The following is a 20,576-nucleotide window of genomic DNA, read 5'->3' as shown; positions in this document are numbered from 1 at the left end:
AAATAAATAACCACTGCTCTCTGGACAACAGAGCTTTTACCTATGCTCTTTCAAGAGAAGCATTTGCTCAGGGCAAGGTTTCTTGAGTGACACACATACAATCAAAACAATTGATAGTTGAAAGCAAGGCCACTGTCAGTGCTGCAGTCCCCAAGAGTTATTTCAGACTCTCTGAAACTGCAGGTTGTCAGATTAACTTTAATTACCACAGGGTGGAGGGGAGAGAATCACTCCTAAACAGGTCCAGATTTGATCAATCCCTGGATGGAAGACTACCTGGGAACCCTTTCTATGCTGCCTTGAGCTTCCTGGACTGAATATATGTGTAGCAAACAAACCTATGCATATGTACTAGGCCCAAGGTCACCCAGTGAGCTTCATGGCTGTGTGGGGATTCGAACCCTGGTCTCCCAGGTCATAGTCCAACACCTTAACCACTACACCACACTGGCTCTCATAAAAGTAGCCTTAGGCTCATTAATGTAAGCATAGCATCTAGATCAGCCTTTCCCAACCAGTGTGCCTCCAGATGTTGCTGGACCACAATTCCCATCTTTCCTGACCATTGGCAATGCTGGCTGAGGCTGATGGGAGTTGTGGTCCAGCAACATCTGGAGGCACACTGGTTGGGAATGGCTGGATTAGATAATGAAAAGTAAATAGTTCCACTCTATTCTGCGCTGGTCAGCCTGTGTTTGGCCTGAGAAGATTAATAGGGGGGAGAATAATATCAGTCTCCAAATATCTGAAGGGCTCTCCCTCAGAACATGGAGCAGACTTATTCTCTGCTAGTTCAAAGAGCAGTTTTTGCGTGGAACAGACCGCCTTGGGAAGTGATGGGCTCTGCTGTGGGAGGCCTTTAAGTAGAGGCCAGACAGCCATCTGCCAGGGATGTTGTAGTTGCATCTGGCAGACTATGCACTGAGCAAAGGGTTGAACGAGATGGTCCCTTCCTGTTGGAATATGTGGTTCAACTGGAACTGGTGGGTTGGGGCTGCATGGGATTAAAAAGGGTAGTTAGAGAGGAGATCCTTCGTGGCGCAGAGTGGTAAGTGGAGGTAATGCAGCCGAAGCTCTGCTCATGGCCAGAGTTTGATTCCAACGGAAGGAGGAAGTCGAATCTCCGGTAAAAGGGGTCGAGGTCCACTCAGCCTTCCATCCATCCGTGGTCGGTAAAATGAGTACCCAGCATATGCTGGGGGGTAAAGAAAGGCCGGGGATGGAACTGGCAATCCCACCCCATATATACGGTCTGCCTAGTAAATGTTGCAAGACGTCACCCTAAGAGTCGGAAACGACTCGCACTACAAGTGCGGGGACACCTTTACCTTTACCTTTAGAGAGAAGACCTTTGATTCCTAGGCTATACCTATCCTTTGATTTCCTGTTGACTCTTCCTTCCTGTGTAAACTGTTATTATTTGGATGCTGACCACATCTTCCGGCTTCGGCTTCGTTCTCTTGAGAGAGAAAAGACATCTTCTCTTTCTCTCTCTCTCTCCTCACTGCATGAGAGCAAACACTACGCTTAGTGTTTGCATCTCCAACTTAGCTAGTTAGCTAGATGTAGAACTCTTTCCTATCAAGTATGTACTTCCAGAATAAAGTAGCTCTTTCTTATTTTGAAGCTTAAAGTCTCAGTCTGACTAATTCCAGGGAAGGTATAATACTCAGCAAGGATTCAAACACACAAAGCTTACTCATGTGCTTTTTCGCTACTCTGCAACACTTCCAACAATATCATTCTATGATATAGCCCAAACTGTAAATGTGTCAAGGGTGTACTAATCCCCTTGAGTACAGTCTAGTGTTCCCCTTCCCTCTTATTCCTTAAACTAAGGGGAGATGCCCTGTATAGGCCAGGGGTAGGCACATATCTGTTAAAAAAAAAGTTGTTATGAATGCCTGAATTCAATAGTCAAGAAACCAGAGTTCACTTGTGTTACTTTTTAGGGCATGTTTATAGTAGGTGGGGGCAGGGGACCCCACCTATCCTAACATTTTCTCCTCCACCTAATTTTTTTACAAGAACTGTAAACAATTACATTTATTACAGGAAAAAATCCCCCCTACTTTTTAGGTGCCTTCCCTGAACTTTTAGACTGGCTACAGGCCTGTTTTAGGGTACCACATGTGTGCGTGTGTTGCCGCGGCAGACTGCCAGGCCTCTGCCCCTCTGGAATGTGTAGAGATGGCCTTAGGAAGAAAGGCAACTGGCCACTAGTCTACTCTAGTGTGTCCCCAGCAGGGCCTGCCCAGTCACCCGCTCCGCACGGCTGCTGCTCCCTTGCCCTTCCGGGACTTCTCCCTCCGCCCATCCTGTCATTCCACCGCCACCGCCTTCCTGAACACTGGCCGGTGATCCATGGGAAACAAATGAGCGCGTTTCACTGGCGGGGAGGAGAGAAGATGGCGGCCCCTTTTCGTCCCACATATTGACGACTGAAAGAGGAAGAGGTGTCTATTCTTCCACATGAATGCTGAGGAAACTCCTGTTGGTTAGGATGGGATTAACGTTCAAGTAAAGCGCTGCCGGTTACAGTCTCGTGTCCGTTTCCAGCTTATGATTCTGCTCTTTTGTAGGTGGGGAAAAGAGCGTTTGCCGCGAGCAAAGCTCGACGATTCCTTCACGAGAACAAGATCGCTTCTTTCCAACACTGCGCTCGCCCCTCTCGCCCGTCATGCCCTTAAACATTTCGGGAAATTCGAGCCCTCAAATGAGAGGCCGCCGGAGGAGTTGGGCACCTATCTCTTCATCTTCTGCTCCGGCAGCGAAGTCCCGCCCCTATTCCCTAGGATGCGCCCGAAGCCCTATAAAAGACCCGCCCGAGCCCGACCTATAGTTTAGACCCAGTTTTTACTCACTGGCGGCTCCCTGAACGGGTCGATTAGTGAGAAAGACTCAACTCACTCCCTTTGCTTTTATTTTCCTGTCCTGCTTGCCAAGAAGCATGGTAAGTGGTGAATGAGGAAAGCGAGCGAAGCTTGCTGCGCGTGTGCTCGCGGGTCTTGGGAAGGCGCGCAGGACTTTGGCAGCCAGCTGGGCCTCTCACAACACGTGTGTAAAGCACGGCCGGGGGTGTGGGTGAAGGGCGCTAGGGGAGATCTTGAGGAATTGGGAGAAAGCGCTGCCTTCCCCTCGGGAGATGGCCCGTGACTCTTCCTTGCTCTGAATCCATCCGCCCTCCAGCGCTGAACGTGACAAAAGGCTCGGGGGAGAGCGCTTCCTTGTAGGAAGGGGCGATCATCGCACGCAGACACGTCTCCGTTCGCCTGCGTGTGCAAGTGCTGAGAAGCCTTGTCTAGGCTCTGTCCGCGCACCTTGGGGATGGGCTGGCAAAGGAGCGGCTTGAAGCTTAGACACGCTCGACAGAACGTCCAGCTCAATCCCGGTTTCCTGGTGCAAAGGAAGTCCCGAAATGGGCGTGCTCGCTCCATCACCACGCAGTTAAAAAGTCTAATGTGCCCTCCCTGCCCGGGTCAGGCGCTTGGTGCTAATAGTCCTCGGGGAAGGGGCGACTGAAGGCGCTTGTAGTTGATGTGCGTGTCCTCTCTGGGGCTGCTTAGGGGGTGCGGCAAAAGTAGGCGCGGGGGGGGGGAAAGCATCGGTTAGTCCAGGCAGCCCCTGAGAAGACCCATGAGAATAATTTAATAGTGGAAAAAACTCAGTGAAGGGAAATGGGCTGAAAAGAAGCTCTTGCCGAAATGTTCCACACTGTGCTTTTATCTTGCTTTTGCAACCTTCAGCAGCAGGATGTGACCCTGTTAAGCCCGGCGTGGCAGCCTCGTGGCATCATCTTCCTGGCCTCTTGTTCTTGCGTGACTACCTGTTGAGTCACTTTCTCAGAGAAATGGTGAGCGGGAGAGTTCGAAAGAGCCGATCAAATGGGAATGGCCTGCCCGAGAGAACGCGCGGGAAGAGGCCTATTGGATATCCAAATCATTGCATTGTATTCCGGGCACTTGAACAAGGGACGTTGAGCCTCCTGGGTCACTTATCCACGTTGCATTTAAAGCAATATTATGTTATTTTAAACAGTCATGGCTTCTCTCTAAGAATCCTGGGAAATATAGTTTAAAGCTGCTGAGAGAAGACCCCTGTTCCCCTCACAGAGCTACAGCTGATAGAATTCCTTGGGAAGAGGGATTGATTCTTAAAGCACTCTGAAAAGTATAGCCCTGTGACTGGAATAGGTGTCTTAACAACTCTCAGCACTCTGAAAGAACTATACTTCCCAAGATCCTTTGGGGGAACTTCTGGAGAAGCCAGCTGTTAAACCTCTGTTAACCCCAGAACTTTATTACAGCCTGGCACTAAAATGCCTGTTGCAAAATGGTCAGCCTAAGCCGTTTAGGGCATACTTAAAAGGCCTCCTTAAGCAAAAGGTAATCCTTTTGAGGTTGGGTAGCATCTTGAAAGCAAAAGTGGCCAAGTTTGAACTTGCCAGTCAGGAGGCTTTGAACTTGCAAAGGGATCCTGTGTAAGAGGTTTTATATGGCATTGCATAATGCCCAGCTAGCTAGAGGTGAGCAGGACAAAATGTCTTAATGGGTGCTAGAAGGTGTGATTTGTACAACCAAAGTCAATTTAAAGACTACAGAACTACAAAGGGTGGCATTTTATAACCTAAAATGGTTGTAGTAAAACACTAAAGATGTGGCATCAGTAAAAAGTATGAGCCTGCTCAACATAATGTTTATTTTTAGTTGCTAGCTTTGATAGGAACAGACTGTGGGAAAATATTACTGTGGGAAAAATTCCCTAGGAAAGGGAATCATCAGTTCTGCATAAATGGCAAAGGAATAATATTTGGTGCAGACTGAGCTGAAGAAGAAAGATCTCATCAGAATTCTCCCTGCCATTGTGGAGCTTAGAAAAGCACATAATCAAATGGCAATGGGTGCTAAGTAAATCTAGTTCAGCTACTTCCAAATGCTTGGTTTATGTAGTGGAGGCTGTGACCATTTTACAATCACAAGAACCTCATGATAGTTGCCTTTCAGGATTCTTTTGCTCTTCGCTGACCTCCAGCTAAGACTCCTTGGAGAAAGTGCAAGGTATATCTGGAATAAACTATGTTCCTTGTGGTGATCTCCAGTAAACACAGTGAGCCAGGCTTAGCTGGGATGAAAGGGATGAGTTAGGGCAACCTGATTCCCATCAGATATTTTGAACTATAACTCCCAAGAGATCCATGCTAGCCTCCTTTGTAACTCCGATTCCTTGCTGCAGTAGCCTTCTGATTACCAAAAGCTAAGGAAGCAGTCTGGAGTACCAGGTAGCTGTCAAGACCAATCTCCTCTCTGCTCCTTGTTTGTGCTATGGGAAGCATAACAGCATTCAGTTGCTGGCCTGAAATCTGTTTTAGGTGGATGAGGCCTGAGGGTAACCTCATCTGCATAGCTATTGCTGAATATTGCTGTCAGAAAACTAGCTAAAACAAGCCTAATCCTGTTTAGGTGCTCAAACTCGCTGGCTCGAAAACATCAGCTCTTTAGCATGTAGATGGGCACTCCTGAGGAAGCAAGCCTTGCAAGCAAGGAACCATGTGTCCTTGAACTCCAGCATCCCTAGAATATTCTGCCCTTGCTTTTTACTGAGGGAAGAACTTTGAACACAGTGCCTATAGTGTGGCTGTTACAAAATGTATCTCCTTCTACAGATTGCCAGTGAATGGATGTGTGGTGGGAGAGAACAGGCTCAGAACTAAAATGTTTTAATGTAACTGGTCCCACAATTTGTTTTGTTTAAATGTATATCCTGCCCTTCCTCCCAAAGGAGCCCAGGGCAACAGGCAGTTCTTATTGTGATATTGATAGCAATGAAGCGCTCTCCAGAGTCCAGATGGTTGTTGGGACTCACCCCATCAGCACCAACTTTCATAGTCATTCATCATTGATGGGAATTGTAGTCCCAACAATATCTGGAGGGTGCCCTGTTGGCTACCACAGAACTTGACTATTCACGTATTGTAGAAAGGCCTACAGCAGAGGTTCCCAAAATGTGGTCCGTGAGCTGCATTCAGGTGGTCTGTGGATTTGTGGTTGAAGGTGGGTGATGGCACATCCATCGCTTTAAATATTCACCTTGATTTATCATTGTATTTTTTATTGCAGCTTTTATTTCTTGTATTGTATCACAATTTGAATTTTATGAAATTCAAATTATGATACAATAAATTACAATATATAAGAAATAAAAGAAGCGATGAAATAATAAAGCATCTAGAACAGAGCATTACAATTGCCACAACAAGCAGAAAAATCGTTAAGTAGTTTGTCAAGACCCTCAGCAGTTTTCAGGTGGTCTGTGGGTTGGGAGAGTGTTGGAAACCACTAGCCTAAACAGACTTCACACCTGACTGCTCATGCATTTGAGGAAAATAGTCTCTTATATCAGAGCTCTTAAGGTTCAGGCGGCTAGTTCAAATCAATGTGCAAAGCACACCTCATCTCCCCAACCACCTTGGCTTTCAAATGTCCAGCTTCTAAAGCTCCACTGCCTACAAATGACATGTAGTCACAGTCAAGAATCCGTAGGCCTTGCATGCGTTTTTTTGTGCCCAATACTACACACTGGCTCTACTCCTTTCTCCCTGGCATCTATTTTATTGTGTACCTAGGTAAGCAACTCCAGACAACTTTTTTTGCCCTAAGCTTTCTGTATAAAGGGTTTGCACTTTGACAGTGTGTTGCCCTGTCCAGCCATGGTTTTAATATGTCTGGAACATTCAGTTACATGGCAACACCAGCATTACCCTAGCCTGGCCTGTTGCTGAGTTGCTAACTGCTGCACTAGAGAGGTATATTCACTAACAGGCAAAAAAAATTTTGGGGTTTAAGAAAGTACCTATAGCCAGCAGATATTTCTATCAAACTTTAAAAAACAGGGAAATTGGGCAGCTATAGTGAATGCACCAGAGGAGCAGGAGGGACACCTGACCTCCTCTCTGGGATTATTGTACTGCCCTACAAATTTGTCAAAATGCAAACACAATTTGGGTTGGTCTTTCACAGTCCAATCCACTTCTTTTGTAACTTGGAAGAATTTGGTAACATGTGCCTCTGAGCATATGGTGAGTGGTGAAAACACCTGCCATCTCCAAAGATGGAGAACCACATTTTTGTACATTTGTTGGTGTTCTTCTTGCTTTGCTTCTTTCCTGCGTTACTACTGTTTCCATGGAGAATCGAACCTAGAAGATTATATTTCCCTCATTATTCATCCTAGAAATCTGTGTCAAATTTATTTTTATTAATTTCAAAGACTTTTTATTGGTCAATGTCATATGATAGTGAAGACAGCCTTTTGTGTTCCAACTGAAGGTTATGTTCTGTTTCTATTTTGGGTGCATTAACAGTAGAATCTGAAAATGCAGTTTGATGTAAAATCAGATTATAATATAACTGTATAATTGATTACAATATGTTGCTACTCAAGCAATGAATCTAGCTGTTGGGAAAAACAAACTTGGGCTGCCCAAGATGCATGTGTTTAGCCTGCTATGCCTAAACCACTGCACTTAAGCAAAGGTGGGCATGGTCAATTAAAAACAAAGAGCACACCTAGAATTTTGCTAGAATATATTTCACCTCCCATTGTTTCATCTTGTGCAAACTGAGACACTCCTCACGTCCATTGGAAAGTATTCTGCAGAATAGTCAGTGCCATTACTCCACAGTTGTTTCTGGAATTTTTTTTTAGTGTTGCAAAGTATTGCTGTACTTCCCATATCCACAGACAGAAGCAAAGAAAATGATTTACTATAGAAAACTTCACTAAAATTACAAAGTAAATCAAACATATTTAAAGTGAATATCTGAACTATATCAGCTGTCTTAATATTGTTGCTTCCTCCCTGCTAAAACAAGATCAGCACAGCACATATCTTGTTTCGGTTATTTGGGCTGATTGTAGGTGTTGCCACCACTCACCATATGTTCAGAGGCACATGTTACCAAATTCTTCCAAACTACAAAGGAAGTGGATTGGACTGTGAAAGACCAGCCCAAATTATTTTTGCATTTTTACCAATTTGTAGGGCAGTACAATATCTCAGAGACAAGGTCAGGTCTTCTGCTCCCCTTGTGCATTCATTATAGCTGCCCAATTTCCCTGCTTTTAAAAGTTTGATAGAAATATCTGTTGGCCATAGGTACATTCTTAAATCACAAGGTTTAGTTTTGCTTATTAGTGAATTTCTCTGCTTTTTAATCTGGGATATAAGAAATGGGATCCTGTGCAAGTTTGCTGAGAATGGATTGATCATTTGCATGCTTATTGAGTTTAATGGGATTTATTCCCCTGCAATCATGCTTAGGATAGGTGAAACTGACCACAAGGGATGGGGAGGGGGAGGAAGGGCAAGGGTAGGGAGGGAAAGAAGGGCAGAGGGGAGGAGGGGGATAGGAGGTGGGGAGGTGGGCAGGTTTGAACATTTGCATGCTTTTTGAGTTCAATGGGATTTACTCTTGTGCAATCATGCTTAGGATAGATGAAACTGACCTGGGGGAGGGGCAGGGAAGAGGGAGGGGAGGAGATTAGGTGGGTGGACACTGAATAGAGGGGAAGCCCCTTTCCTTTCTAAAAGGAAAACATTGTGAACAGTATTATTCCTTTTCAGGGTTTCTTCCACCTTTTTATTCTACAGCAGGCACATGTAGCCTCCCACCCAAATTTAAACCAAAATGGTCACTGGCCACATCTACACCAGGCCTTTATATCATTTCAGACATTCATGGCTTCCTCCAAAGAATCCTGGGAAGTGTAGTTAGTGAAGGTGTTGAGAGTTGCTAGAAGATGCCCTGTTCCCCTCACAGAGCTTCAATCTGAGCGGCTGACTGTTAAACTATTCTGGCCACTGAAGCTCTGTCAGGGGAATAGGAGTCTCCTAACAACTCTCAGCACCCTTCACAAACTACACTTTCCAGGATTCTTTGGGAGAAGCCACGATGTTCTAAAGTGAAATCAAGGTCTGGTGTGGGTGTGGGCCCCAGATTAGCCAAGCAAAGCAGCTGTGAGTCTGGCTTTTAGAACACTGACAGTTGGTTCTTACTGAGCATGCCTGGGCTTGTCATTGATTTCAATGTTCAATTTCTTAAATGAATTAAAAATCAGCCATGCATTTTTTAAACTTTTAAACTGCAGAAGATGAAGGTCAGCGTATGGGTCAAGGTCAGTAATAGGATTACAGGTACTCTGTGAACACGGGTGATTTTTTTTTTCAATTAATTTTTATTCTAATTTTCAAAACCAAAATAATACAAAAAGAAAACAACACAAATCAATAACTAATACAATACAAAAAAAAATACATATATATAAAAATATTGACTTCCGATTTGTCATAGTTCAGCTATAAATCTATAATATATAACAAACCTATCTCTTAATAGATTATAAAATCACCTTCCTCCAGCGGTTATCTTAGTTGGTTTCAAATCTCATTAACATCATATCATTTTAATATTCCACAAAAAGTCAAAGAGAAGTTTCCAATCCTTGAAATATATATCAATCAATTTTTTTTTCTAAATAAACATGCCAATTAATCCAGCTCATCAAATCTACTAAATCCAGTAATTTCAAAACACTATAATTCAACTATAAATCTATACTATGTAACAGACCTATCTCTTAATAGATTATAAAATCACCTTCCTCCAACAGTTATCTTAGTTGGTTTCAAATCTCATTAACATCATATCATTTTAATCTTCCACAAAAAGTCAAAGAGAAGTTTCCAATCCTTGAGATATATGTCAATCAATTTTTTTTTCTAAATAAACATGCCAATTAATCCAACTCATCAAATCTACTAAGTCCAGTGATTTTAAATCGCTCTTCTGTCATTATCCATATTGGGTCCATCTTCTGTCTTCCATCTTTACGCACCCAAAAATCTTGCTGTCATAGTCATATAATAAAAGTCTGATAGGAATTTCCTCCATCACAGATATTTTCTTGCCATCAAATCCAAACGTATCACTGAAGTATTGTTGCAAAGCCGCATCTCTGTTCCTCTTTTCCACGTAATACACTAGTACATCTCTTGAAGGTTTTTCCATTGACACAAGACAGGAATTAATTCTGTTAACTTTCTCCATTTCAAGTTCCATCAGATCCTTCCAGTCCAAGAATTTTTTTGAACCGATAATATCTTTATCTCCAATCTCTTCAATTCCTTCAGGGACAGCGCTGAATTCCAAACTGTAATATTTGTCTCCAGGATCCATCACAGCCAGGAAATCCAAATCTTTTTTCATGTCCATAATTAAGCCAATCTCCATAGTTTGAACCTTGCCTTTAATTTCTCTTTCATCTTTTTTTTGTTTTCCAGATCTATCTTTATTCTCCTTTCTCATAGAATCCTGAGTTTCTTTCAGCTCCTGTCTCATTTCGTAAAATTCAATTCTTCACGCTTGTCTATTATTTCTCAGTTCTTGTTTTATTGAGTTAATCCCATTCATTATTTTCTGAAACATGTCTAGAGATAAAATCCCTTCTTGTACATCCATGGTCTTCTTAATTGTCATTCTTAAAGCCAAAGGAACAAAACTCCTTCAATTTTCAATGTCCCAAACAAAGAGCAGCTTATTTCTTTAACCAGTTACAAAGGAGTTAATTTTTCCAACAAACTAACGTCACACGCTAGACAGCCCTTATCTCTTATCTGCCTGAAAGTGTAAGAACAGCTTTAGTTCACAGCGTCAAAATAGCTAGTAGCAGAGAGAATGAGCAGATTCGTCAAAAAAAAAGTAGATCAGAAAAAATAGTCCCAACCATAGATCAAATAGATTTCTTATCTCCTCCAATCAGAAATCTCTCGCCCGTTGTAATCTTTAGAATGCCATTTTCCATGTCAGCTTTTTGCAATAAAAAAAAAGATAAGCTATTTATATTTTCTTCCCCCCTAGCTCCGCGAACAAAATAAGGAAAGTCTTACCTCACCTAGGTTATCTCAATTGCTGTTACTTTGACAAATCTCTTTAGCTGTATAGATAAGAAAATGATGAATGTAGACAGGAGGATGTTTGCCTGTTAATCCGTATAAAAAAAAACGGGTCACTTATCCAGCTGAGCTAGCATAAAAAACCTCGCTCTGTCTGAGCTGCTGGAAGACAGACAATTCTGACGAATTCCAGACTCCAACAATCAAAACAGAGCTATGTGGGAAATCTCACGTTTCTTCTTTAACCGGAAGAAATTATTCCCAGTCAGAAAAGAGCCTTCTGACTGAATTTAAACTGGATAAGTTTCATCCAAGACGGGAGCCCATCTCAGAGGCTGCACAGGCGTAGGGATCCTCCTGGGAAGTCCGAACACGGGGATTTTTAATGAATTTCAACCAATTATGAGAACACTGACAGAAAAAAGTCCAACAGGGGTCTGATTTTTCTCTCTCTTTACACTCTGAATTCTCTGTTCTCTCTGACTGTTGTATGTATCACCATGAAAATTTACAGGGTTGTTAAGCAAGGGTTTCTGAGTTCATGACTATACGTTTTGTAAGGGTTTGTTTTGAAATGAGCTTATGGGAAACACCAGACTGGCATGGGGGGTATTTTCAATTTAATGTTGCGGAAAGCGAGACATCCATGCTGGCTATGGTATACAGCCACTCTCATGGCTGTATAATAAATGGACAGAAAAAGTAATGGGATCTCAGATGCCTAGTGTTAAGTATGTGAACAATGGACTTCAGCTACTGGCTGCTGATCTATACACAAGATTGTATTCAGTGTAGTGCTAAGGCAAACATTCTATCAGTGCAAGGATTTCTCCTTGTAAAACATAACAGTTCCCCCTCTTCTTCCCCACGCACCCCCAAATATGTTTTGTGGAGGGTTTGTTCTACCACCCCCACCCCTGGGCAGACTTGTGGACTGTGCTGGGTACTGGGAGGGGAGAGGGGGAAATCCTGTTGCACTGGCAGTAATACTTATACACATGCAACTATTTAGTATAGGGCATTGGTAGCAACTGAAAAGATTGAGGGTGCAAACCTGTGACAGATATTTGCATAAAATTGTGCATACTAATTCATATATTCATGCAAATCTCTGTTTCTGAGCACATTAAGATCCTGGGTGGCTGGGGTCTCGCTGCACTGTGCTTTGCAGTATGCCCAGGAGCCCTGTAGTCATATGCTTTAAAAATTCCATTTTTAAAAAATGTTGGAAAGGGGCAAGAGATTTGGGGCTCAATGCTGAAGTCTTGAAAACTAGGCCTAACAATACACCTGAAAGAACCAGAACAGTCTAGTGAATTTTACCCAGGGAACAAACTACCCCAGCCCTGCAGGGTACTCTCTAACAAAGACAGATCTGTCTCAACTACACATGTATCTCTCTGCCTGCTTATTCTTCAAGTGGGTTTATGATGGTTAAAGAGGGGTAAGACAGGTACAATTATATATAATTCTTCATACTCCCAGGTACTGGGTGTTTACCTATGGAGCACCCTAATCAAGTCAACTACAATGGCCTCAGTCCCTTCAACAAGGAAGGGTGGCTCCCCATATACATTACTGGCTGTCTTCTAAGCTTTTTAAGACTGAGGAATGGGGGCATGTTGTCTTCAAACAAGGGTAGAATGGAAAACCTTTCCTGTTAATGTAACTTTTCCTGGACCGTATTTCACTGAGGGAGGGGGTGGTCTTTGTTTCCCAAGAACAGATCATGCTTGACTTTGCAGGCTTGATATTTTGCTGCCATGTGGGCACATGGTGACCAATTCATCTACTGCAACCTCCCTAATAGTAGTAGCTCTAGCATAAATATAGCTGTCTAATGGTTTCTCTTCACAGCGTGAGTGCATCTCCATCCACGTTGGCCAAGCTGGTGTCCAGATTGGCAATGCCTGCTGGGAACTCTACTGCCTTGAACATGGTATCCAGCCTGATGGGCAGATGCCCAGTGACAAGACCATTGGGGGAGGAGACGACTCCTTCAACACTTTCTTCAGTGAGACGGGAGCTGGCAAGCATGTCCCCAGGGCCGTCTTCATAGACTTGGAGCCAACTGTGATTGGTAAGTATACAAGCATACATACTGCAGGTGCAGCTATAGTTTAGTGGTGGGGCACAGTCTTTGCATGCAGAAGGTTCCTTGTTCAGTTCCCAGCGAAAGGACAGCAAATACAAGCAATGGCCTGGAAGGGTGGGGCCCTGTCTCTCTCCAGCTACAAAAGCAGCAACTGCTGAAGGGGCCAGAGACCATCTACCTGTGTGAGTTTCTGCAAGACCTGCTCCCTGCATTTCTGGCTGATTTCCACCTGGCCTGGAAGGGTGGGGCCCTGTCTCTCTCCAGCTACAAAAGCAGCAACTGCTGAAGGGGCCAGAGACCATCTACCTGTGTGAGTTTTTGCAAGACCTGCTCCCTGCATTTCTGGCTGATTTCCACCTGGCCTGGAAGGGTGGGGCCCTGTCTCTCTCTCCAGCTACAAAAGCAGCAACTGCTGAAGGGGCCAGAGACCGTGTGTGTGTATGTGTGCGTGAATCTGCTGCTCGGGATGTCTATAGACTACTGGGGTTTTGTTTTGTATTATATGTTATATTTTACTCTATGTTATATTTTAGTCTATGTACACCGCCTAGAGTGGCCGTTAATTCGGCCAGATAGGCGGCCTAGAAATAAAATTTTATTATTATTATTATTATTATGATGATGATGATAAAGACCTCTGCCTAAGACAATGAAGAACTGCTGCAAGTTGTCGTCATCGTCGTCGTATTCAATTTCTTACCTGCCCTTCACTATATCATCCCAGGGTGGGTTACAGCAATTTAAAATTCATTTTTAAAAACAGTATAAAACAAGTGACAGTCATGGGAAAGGGGTGGGTCCTGAAAAGATGTATCTCAGATGTCAAAGGCCAGTGTAAAGAGGTATGTTTTCAGCATATGATAGAAACTATATAATGAAGCTGCCGGACCCACCTCTGTGGGGAGGTAATTCCACAACCTAGCTGCCAAAGACAATGCCTTCTACTGGGCCACCCTCCTACAAGGTTCTGAGGGTGGTGGAACTATCAACAGGCCTCCTTCTGATGTTAACTCCTGCAAGGGTTTGTAGGGAAGGCAGTGGTCTTCCAGATATTTGGGGCCTAAGTCATTTAGGGCTTTAAACACTGAGCATCTTGAATTGGGTCCAGAAATGAACTGGCAGCTATTGCAGCTGTTTTAAAATCGAGGTTACATGAGTTCTAAAGGAAACCCCGGCCAGTAATCTGGCTGCTGCATTTTAGACCAATTGAAGTTTCCAAGTTGTCTTTTGGGGCAGCACCATGTAAGTTCATTCTAATAATCCAATCTGGAAGTTACTAGAGTATGGAGTACCATGGTCAAGTCATCTCTGCCCAAAAGGGGCCATAGCAGGCAAACCAGTTGGAGCTGGAAATAGGCACTTGTAGCCACTAAAGCCACTTGAGCCTCCAGTGACAATGTTGAATCTAGAAGTACCCTCAAGTGACAAACCTCCTCCTTCCAGGGAAGTCCAGAATGGGCCATCTTCCCCAACTTCTGGATTTGAGAATTTGGAACACATAACATCTGTCTTTTCAAAATTTAGTTTCAATTGCCTTGCTTGATATAAGGCAGCTTAATTTTTTTGTATATGGCTCAGCCACAGAATCTTACCTTCAATACAAAGATTGGATCCTAGAACATAAATAGTATCTCTGGCCATATTCAGAGTGTCACAAGATGCTGTCCCTTGCATAGGATTGAGGAGCAGGATGGATGGCATGGCTTCTGGAAAGAAGCTGCACTATCTTGCAACAAAAATAAGGGGCTAACTTTGTATCCTAAAGTTAATAATCTGACTGCTACATGGAGAATTTGGCATCTATGCTATCCTTGCTTGTTTTTTCATTAAAAAAATGCCTTTGCCTGGTGAGAGCCAGTGTGGGGTAGAGGTTAAGGTGTTGGACTATGACCTCGAATCCCCACACAGCCATGAAGCTCACTGTGTGACCTTGGGCCAGTCACTGCCTCTCAGCCTCATGAAAACCCTATTCATAGGGTCGCCATAAGTTGGAATCAACTTGAAGGCAGTACATTTACATTTTGCCTGGTGAAGATGATGTAGACAGTATTGGAAGGTTCAAAGTGAGTGGTTAGTGCTTACACATTGGCCGTGTGTGACAGGTGCACTTCTATCTGGCTCCTTCAGGATTTCTGTCCTCCAACAGCCCTTCCCTTATTGTATTCTAGCACCACAATCCTTCCAAAAGTCCAAAACTCCTTGGAAACCTTTATCTTGTATGATTCTGGTGTAGTATGAATATAAGACCAAGAGCAAAGAATACCTTTTCACTTCCGTTCTCTCCACAGATGAGGTGCGCACTGGAACCTACCGCCAGCTCTTCCACCCTGAGCAGCTCATCACTGGCAAGGAAGATGCTGCCAACAACTATGCCAGGGGCCACTACACCATTGGCAAAGAGATCATTGACTTGGTCATCGACAGGCTCAGGAAGCTGGTGAGTAATTTATGCTGCCTGTAGGAATGTGGGGATTATTCACTGGCTTCTAAACACAAGGGAAAGGGTTTTTCATAAAACACCTATTTTAAATGGGAGCAGATAGTGTATCTAGTACAGTGTTTTCCATGTCCTCTTTCAGCTACCATAAATATCCCACACACCCTTCATATATGGCTCACCTAACTATTTTATTTCAATGTTCAAACAGGTTGAAATATTGTGACTTTTAATTATAAATAAAATGTTGGGCTTGATAAAAACTAATCACGGTACATATATTTTTTGGGTTTTGCAGCTATTGAGATAATCCAATACCCTAAAATAAACTGTTATGTTCATGTTCGTTCATGCTGCAACCTTGTGTTTTATATACATAATGATAGCTTGCATGATAATGCCAAACTTCTGGGCACCCGTGATGATGCGTTCATCACATAAACTGTGTACAATCTTCTCACCTTCTGAACATAAAATTTCATACTATTATATTTATATTTATTTTTTATGTACATACATTTAGTTTTGAATCACACACTTCTGGATCTTTCATATGCCACCCTCCTGATTGAGAAACACTGATCTAGGACATTACTACCTTCATTTCCAATGCTCAGGCTGGGAGTGCTGTTGGTTATGTAACAGGGATGGTGCTGCCCACATTAAGGCAGAGGTACTGGCAGACTTGAGGGAATCCCAAGTTTTTCAGAAGTAGACAAAACTCTTTAGAAAAAGAACTAAAGGGAAGCCCCCCAAAACAGAAAAGTGAGGACTGAGTGTCCATGGTGGTCACAGAACTCTGACTCCTAGAAGAAGAAGAAAGGAGATGGAATGGTGTGGTTGGAATCCTGACCAGCACCATGTTCTTGTCTGCTCTTGGTGACCAAGCTACATTAGATGTTCAAGATGGGGTTTTCCCTGCCTACATTGCTTGTACAAGTCTGTCTTATTCCTTCATTCTGTAAAGGAAGAAGTGTCCCCTTGCAAAATGAGAGGACCTCTGCTAATTAATATCACACATACACTGTATTGCACATGCATCCTGCTCTTCCTCCAAAGAGCCTAGGATGGCAGAGAGATTGGTGGTGTTGGGTTTCTCATGCAACTTGTGGGAAGCTAGGCTGATGGTGTCCTTCACAGGTAAGAGCTGTGGGTGGAAAGTGTAGGCATATATTGACCACGACCACGGCCAATTGATGTAAGAAGGGGAAATTATTTGTTGAGTAGACCTGCATATATCTTCTAGTTACGAGTTATAGTCTGTAGCTGTTTGAAAGCTAAGTGATGAAGGGAATAGTCTTAAAGATATATATCTTTATCTGCCCCCAAGAAGAGGTCTGTGGTGCACTACTTGGAAGCCTTGTGCAGGGACTGAGTGTCTTCTGAAGAGCTGGATTTTGATCTCCTCCTACTAGCCTCCTTGTTAACTGAATGATCAGGCTTTCTAGCAAAATCATGTCAATATTCTTCAGAATCTTTTTTTTTTAATTATAGTGTTTATTTTGTTACATTTATATCCCATCTTCCTTCCTTCATGGAACCCAAGATGGATGTATATGTGGTTTCCAGGCAGTCTCCCATCCAGGCACTGACCCGACCTAGGCTGTTCAGCTTCAGCAAGGTGGCAGTCCCACATGACTTCAGATCACAGCCCATGACCATTTCATTAACTTTTTAATCTTCCTCTTTCCAACAGGCTGACCAGTGCACAGGGCTCCAGGGCTTCCTGGTCTTCCACAGCTTTGGTGGAGGCACTGGCTCTGGTTTTACTTCCCTGCTGATGGAGCGTCTGTCTGTTGACTATGGCAAGAAGTCCAAGCTAGAGTTCTCCATCTACCCAGCTCCTCAGGTCTCCACAGCTGTAGTCGAGCCCTACAATTCCATCCTGACCACCCACACTACCCTGGAGCACTCCGACTGCGCCTTCATGGTAGACAATGAGGCCATCTATGACATTTGCCGCAGGAACCTGGACATCGAGCGCCCCACTTACACCAACCTCAACCGCCTCATCAGCCAGATTGTGTCCTCCATCACAGCCTCCCTGCGATTTGATGGTGCCCTGAATGTAGATCTGACAGAATTCCAGACCAATTTGGTGCCCTATCCCCGTATCCATTTCCCTCTGGCCACCTACGCCCCAGTCATCTCTGCTGAGAAAGCTTACCATGAACAGCTGACTGTAGCAGAGATCACCAATGCTTGTTTCGAGCCAGCCAACCAGATGGTGAAATGTGACCCTCGTCACGGTAAATACATGGCCTGCTGCCTGTTGTACCGTGGGGATGTTGTTCCCAAAGATGTCAATGCTGCTATTGCCACCATCAAGACCAAACGTAGCATCCAGTTTGTAGACTGGTGCCCCACTGGTTTCAAGGTTGGTATCAACTACCAGCCCCCCACCGTGGTCCCTGGAGGTGACCTGGCCAAAGTGCAGCGTGCAGTCTGCATGCTGAGCAACACCACAGCCATTGCTGAGGCCTGGGCTCGCCTGGACCACAAGTTTGACCTGATGTATGCCAAGCGTGCCTTTGTCCACTGGTACGTTGGGGAAGGGATGGAGGAAGGAGAGTTTTCGGAGGCTCGGGAGGACATGGCTGCCCTAGAGAAGGATTATGAGGAGGTTGGGGCAGACAGCGCTGATGGGGACGATGAGGGGGATGAGTTCTGATCTTTTTTGTTTCTGTTCTCTGCTTGCTCCTGTCTACTTCTGGATTTCTCTTGCTGTCTGTTGGTCATTAAAAAAAATACCCAGTTGAAAGCAGTCTTGTTCTTTCTTTATAGAACAAACTGTGCCCTGTCCTTTTGAGCTGTGTAAAGGGGCCTTAGGCCAGGGGCCTTCTGTGGATGGTGCCAGCTGAGAACATGCTTGGCTGGAATGGGACTGGCGAGGCTATTCGGGTTGGCAAAGTTTGAATGACTGCATCGAGGCAACACAATCATTCACAACCCAGTGGAGCATGTAAGGGCACTGTCCTGGAAATTTGCAGCTCTTTAGCAATTGTTTTTATATTGTTTTATATTGTTTTATATTGCTTTAAATTTTAAAATATGTGTTTTAAATTGTTTTTAAAATATGTGTTTTAAATTGTTTTTAAAATATGTGTTTTAAATTGTATATTTGTTTTCATGTTTCTGATTGCTGTAAACCGCCCAGAGAGCTTCGGCTACGGGGCGGTATACAAGTGCAATAAATAAATAATTCTGTTGTGAAACGTATTTTCTCCTACTGAGGAACATTATTCCTCTTTGCTACTTGCAGGCTTGCTTTCCTTTACTTAAAGTTATAGTGAGAAACTTGGCTGTTGTATAAAAAGGATTTCTCCCCCCTTAACATCTTTAAAATGGGATCAAAAGCATGCATAAGAATTGGTTAAAGTGGAAGGCACTCTTGTAAAGAGATAAATAGGAGGTGATCTTGGTCACATTTTCATTAACCTTTGATTAAAGAATTAGATTAACCACCCCGATGCAACAAGCCCCATGGATATACTTTACCATCCTAAACGTTGTGGCTTTATGGAATTGTAAGCATTGTTTGTGTAATGAAAGGCATGAGAGGATCTTCAAACAGATTGCATCAGTTCCTTAGCCTTCATTACAATATTTACAAAACTGAATGGTGGTACAGATCTTCTTGTGAAAGGACAAATTTAGCTCTCATCAGGTACAGGTTTCCTAGCATTTGGATAGTGATGAGGTTTGTGGTATCTTGGCCACCTTTTCAATCATTTGACCATTTTGCCATTTGTCTTTGTATGCACTGTGTGGGGACAGGAGGGATAATGTGAAGTGCTATAGGAGGGAAGAACCCTGAAGAACAGTACAAACTGAGAAAGTCCCACAGAATAATGGGAGGTGGGGAAGAACATTTCCTAGTCCAGATCTTTATATCCTACTTGGAGGCTGCTACTGTAGCTGTCAAAGAAGCAGATCTTGAGGCCCTGTATGCCAGCAGCACTCAAATTCTGCAGTAAGATGGATAATGGATTCTTGGGGCTCTTTCACAAGAAAGTGCTTGTGGAACATACAATCTCCCCTTCTCTGAAAGAGGCTTGTCAGTTTTATTTTTTTGTTGAGGTAATAGAAACAGCTTGAGAATCACTGCCTTTTGACAAAATAAGCCAAGGCTGGGATTCACAACCCAGGACACAATATGGAGAAACTGATTGGTTCCCCATCAGAAAGGGTGAGACAGGCGTGTATTTTATCACCCTACTTGTTTAATCTATACGCTGAACATATCATACAGAAAGAGGGATTGGACCAGGATGAAGGAGGTGTGAAAATTGGAGGGAGAAATATCAATAATTTAAGATATGCAGACGATACCATACTACTAGCAGAAACCAGTAATGACTTGATATGAATGCTGATGAAAGTTAGAGGAAAGCATGACTGCAGCTGAATGTCAAGAAGACTAAAGGAATGACAACAGAAGATTTATGTAACTTTAAAGTTGACAACGAGGATGTTGAACTTCTCAAGGATTATCAATACCTCGGCACAGTCGTTAACCAAAATGGAGACAATAGTCAAGAAATCAGAAGGCTAGGATTGGAGATGAGAGAAATAGAAAAGGTCCTCAAATGCACTGAACACTAAAGTCAGGATAATTCAGACCATGGTATTCCAGTTCTCTATGTATGGATGTAACAGTTGGACAGTGAAAAAGGATAGGAGAAAAATCAACTCATTTGAAATGTGGTGTTGGAGGAGAGCTTTGCACATACCATGCACTGAAAGAAACAAATAATTGGGTGTTAGAACAAATTAAATCAGAACTATCATTTAGAAGCTAAAATGATGAAACTGAGGTTATCATACTTCGGACACACGAGAAGACATGATTCACTAGAAAAGACCATAAAACTGGGAAAAACAGAAGGGAGTAGAAAAAGACAGAATGAGATGGATTGATTCCATAAAGGAAGCCACAGACCCAAACTTACATGATCTGAACAGGGTGGTTCACAACAGATGCTGTTGGAGGTCGCTGATTCATAGTGTTGCCATAAGTCATAATCATCTTGAAGGCACATAACAGGATTATTTTGTGAGACACTGTAGGGCTAGAAAATCTACCATTTAAC

The 20,576-nt window shown here is 43.3% G+C and overlaps 1 protein-coding gene across 1 annotated transcript; it reads left to right on the top strand.

Annotated features, from left to right (window-relative positions):
• Positions 1-2,837: 2,837 nt before the first annotated feature.
• On the top strand, positions 2,838-18,540 carry LOC133379686 (tubulin alpha-1C chain-like). Its single transcript, XM_061615427.1, has 4 exons — positions 2,838-2,953; positions 12,809-13,031; positions 15,335-15,483; positions 17,180-18,540. Exons 1-4 carry the CDS (start codon positions 2,951-2,953, stop codon positions 18,152-18,154), a joined length of 1,350 nt encoding a protein of 449 aa, XP_061471411.1. The 5' UTR covers positions 2,838-2,950; the 3' UTR covers positions 18,155-18,540.
• The last annotated feature ends 2,036 nt before the right edge of the window (positions 18,541-20,576 follow it).

Source organism: Rhineura floridana, chromosome 3, assembly GCF_030035675.1.
Source record: "Rhineura floridana isolate rRhiFlo1 chromosome 3, rRhiFlo1.hap2, whole genome shotgun sequence".
NCBI lineage: Eukaryota > Metazoa > Chordata > Lepidosauria > Squamata > Rhineuridae > Rhineura > Rhineura floridana.
This window is presented reverse-complemented; position numbering and strand designations above follow the sequence as displayed.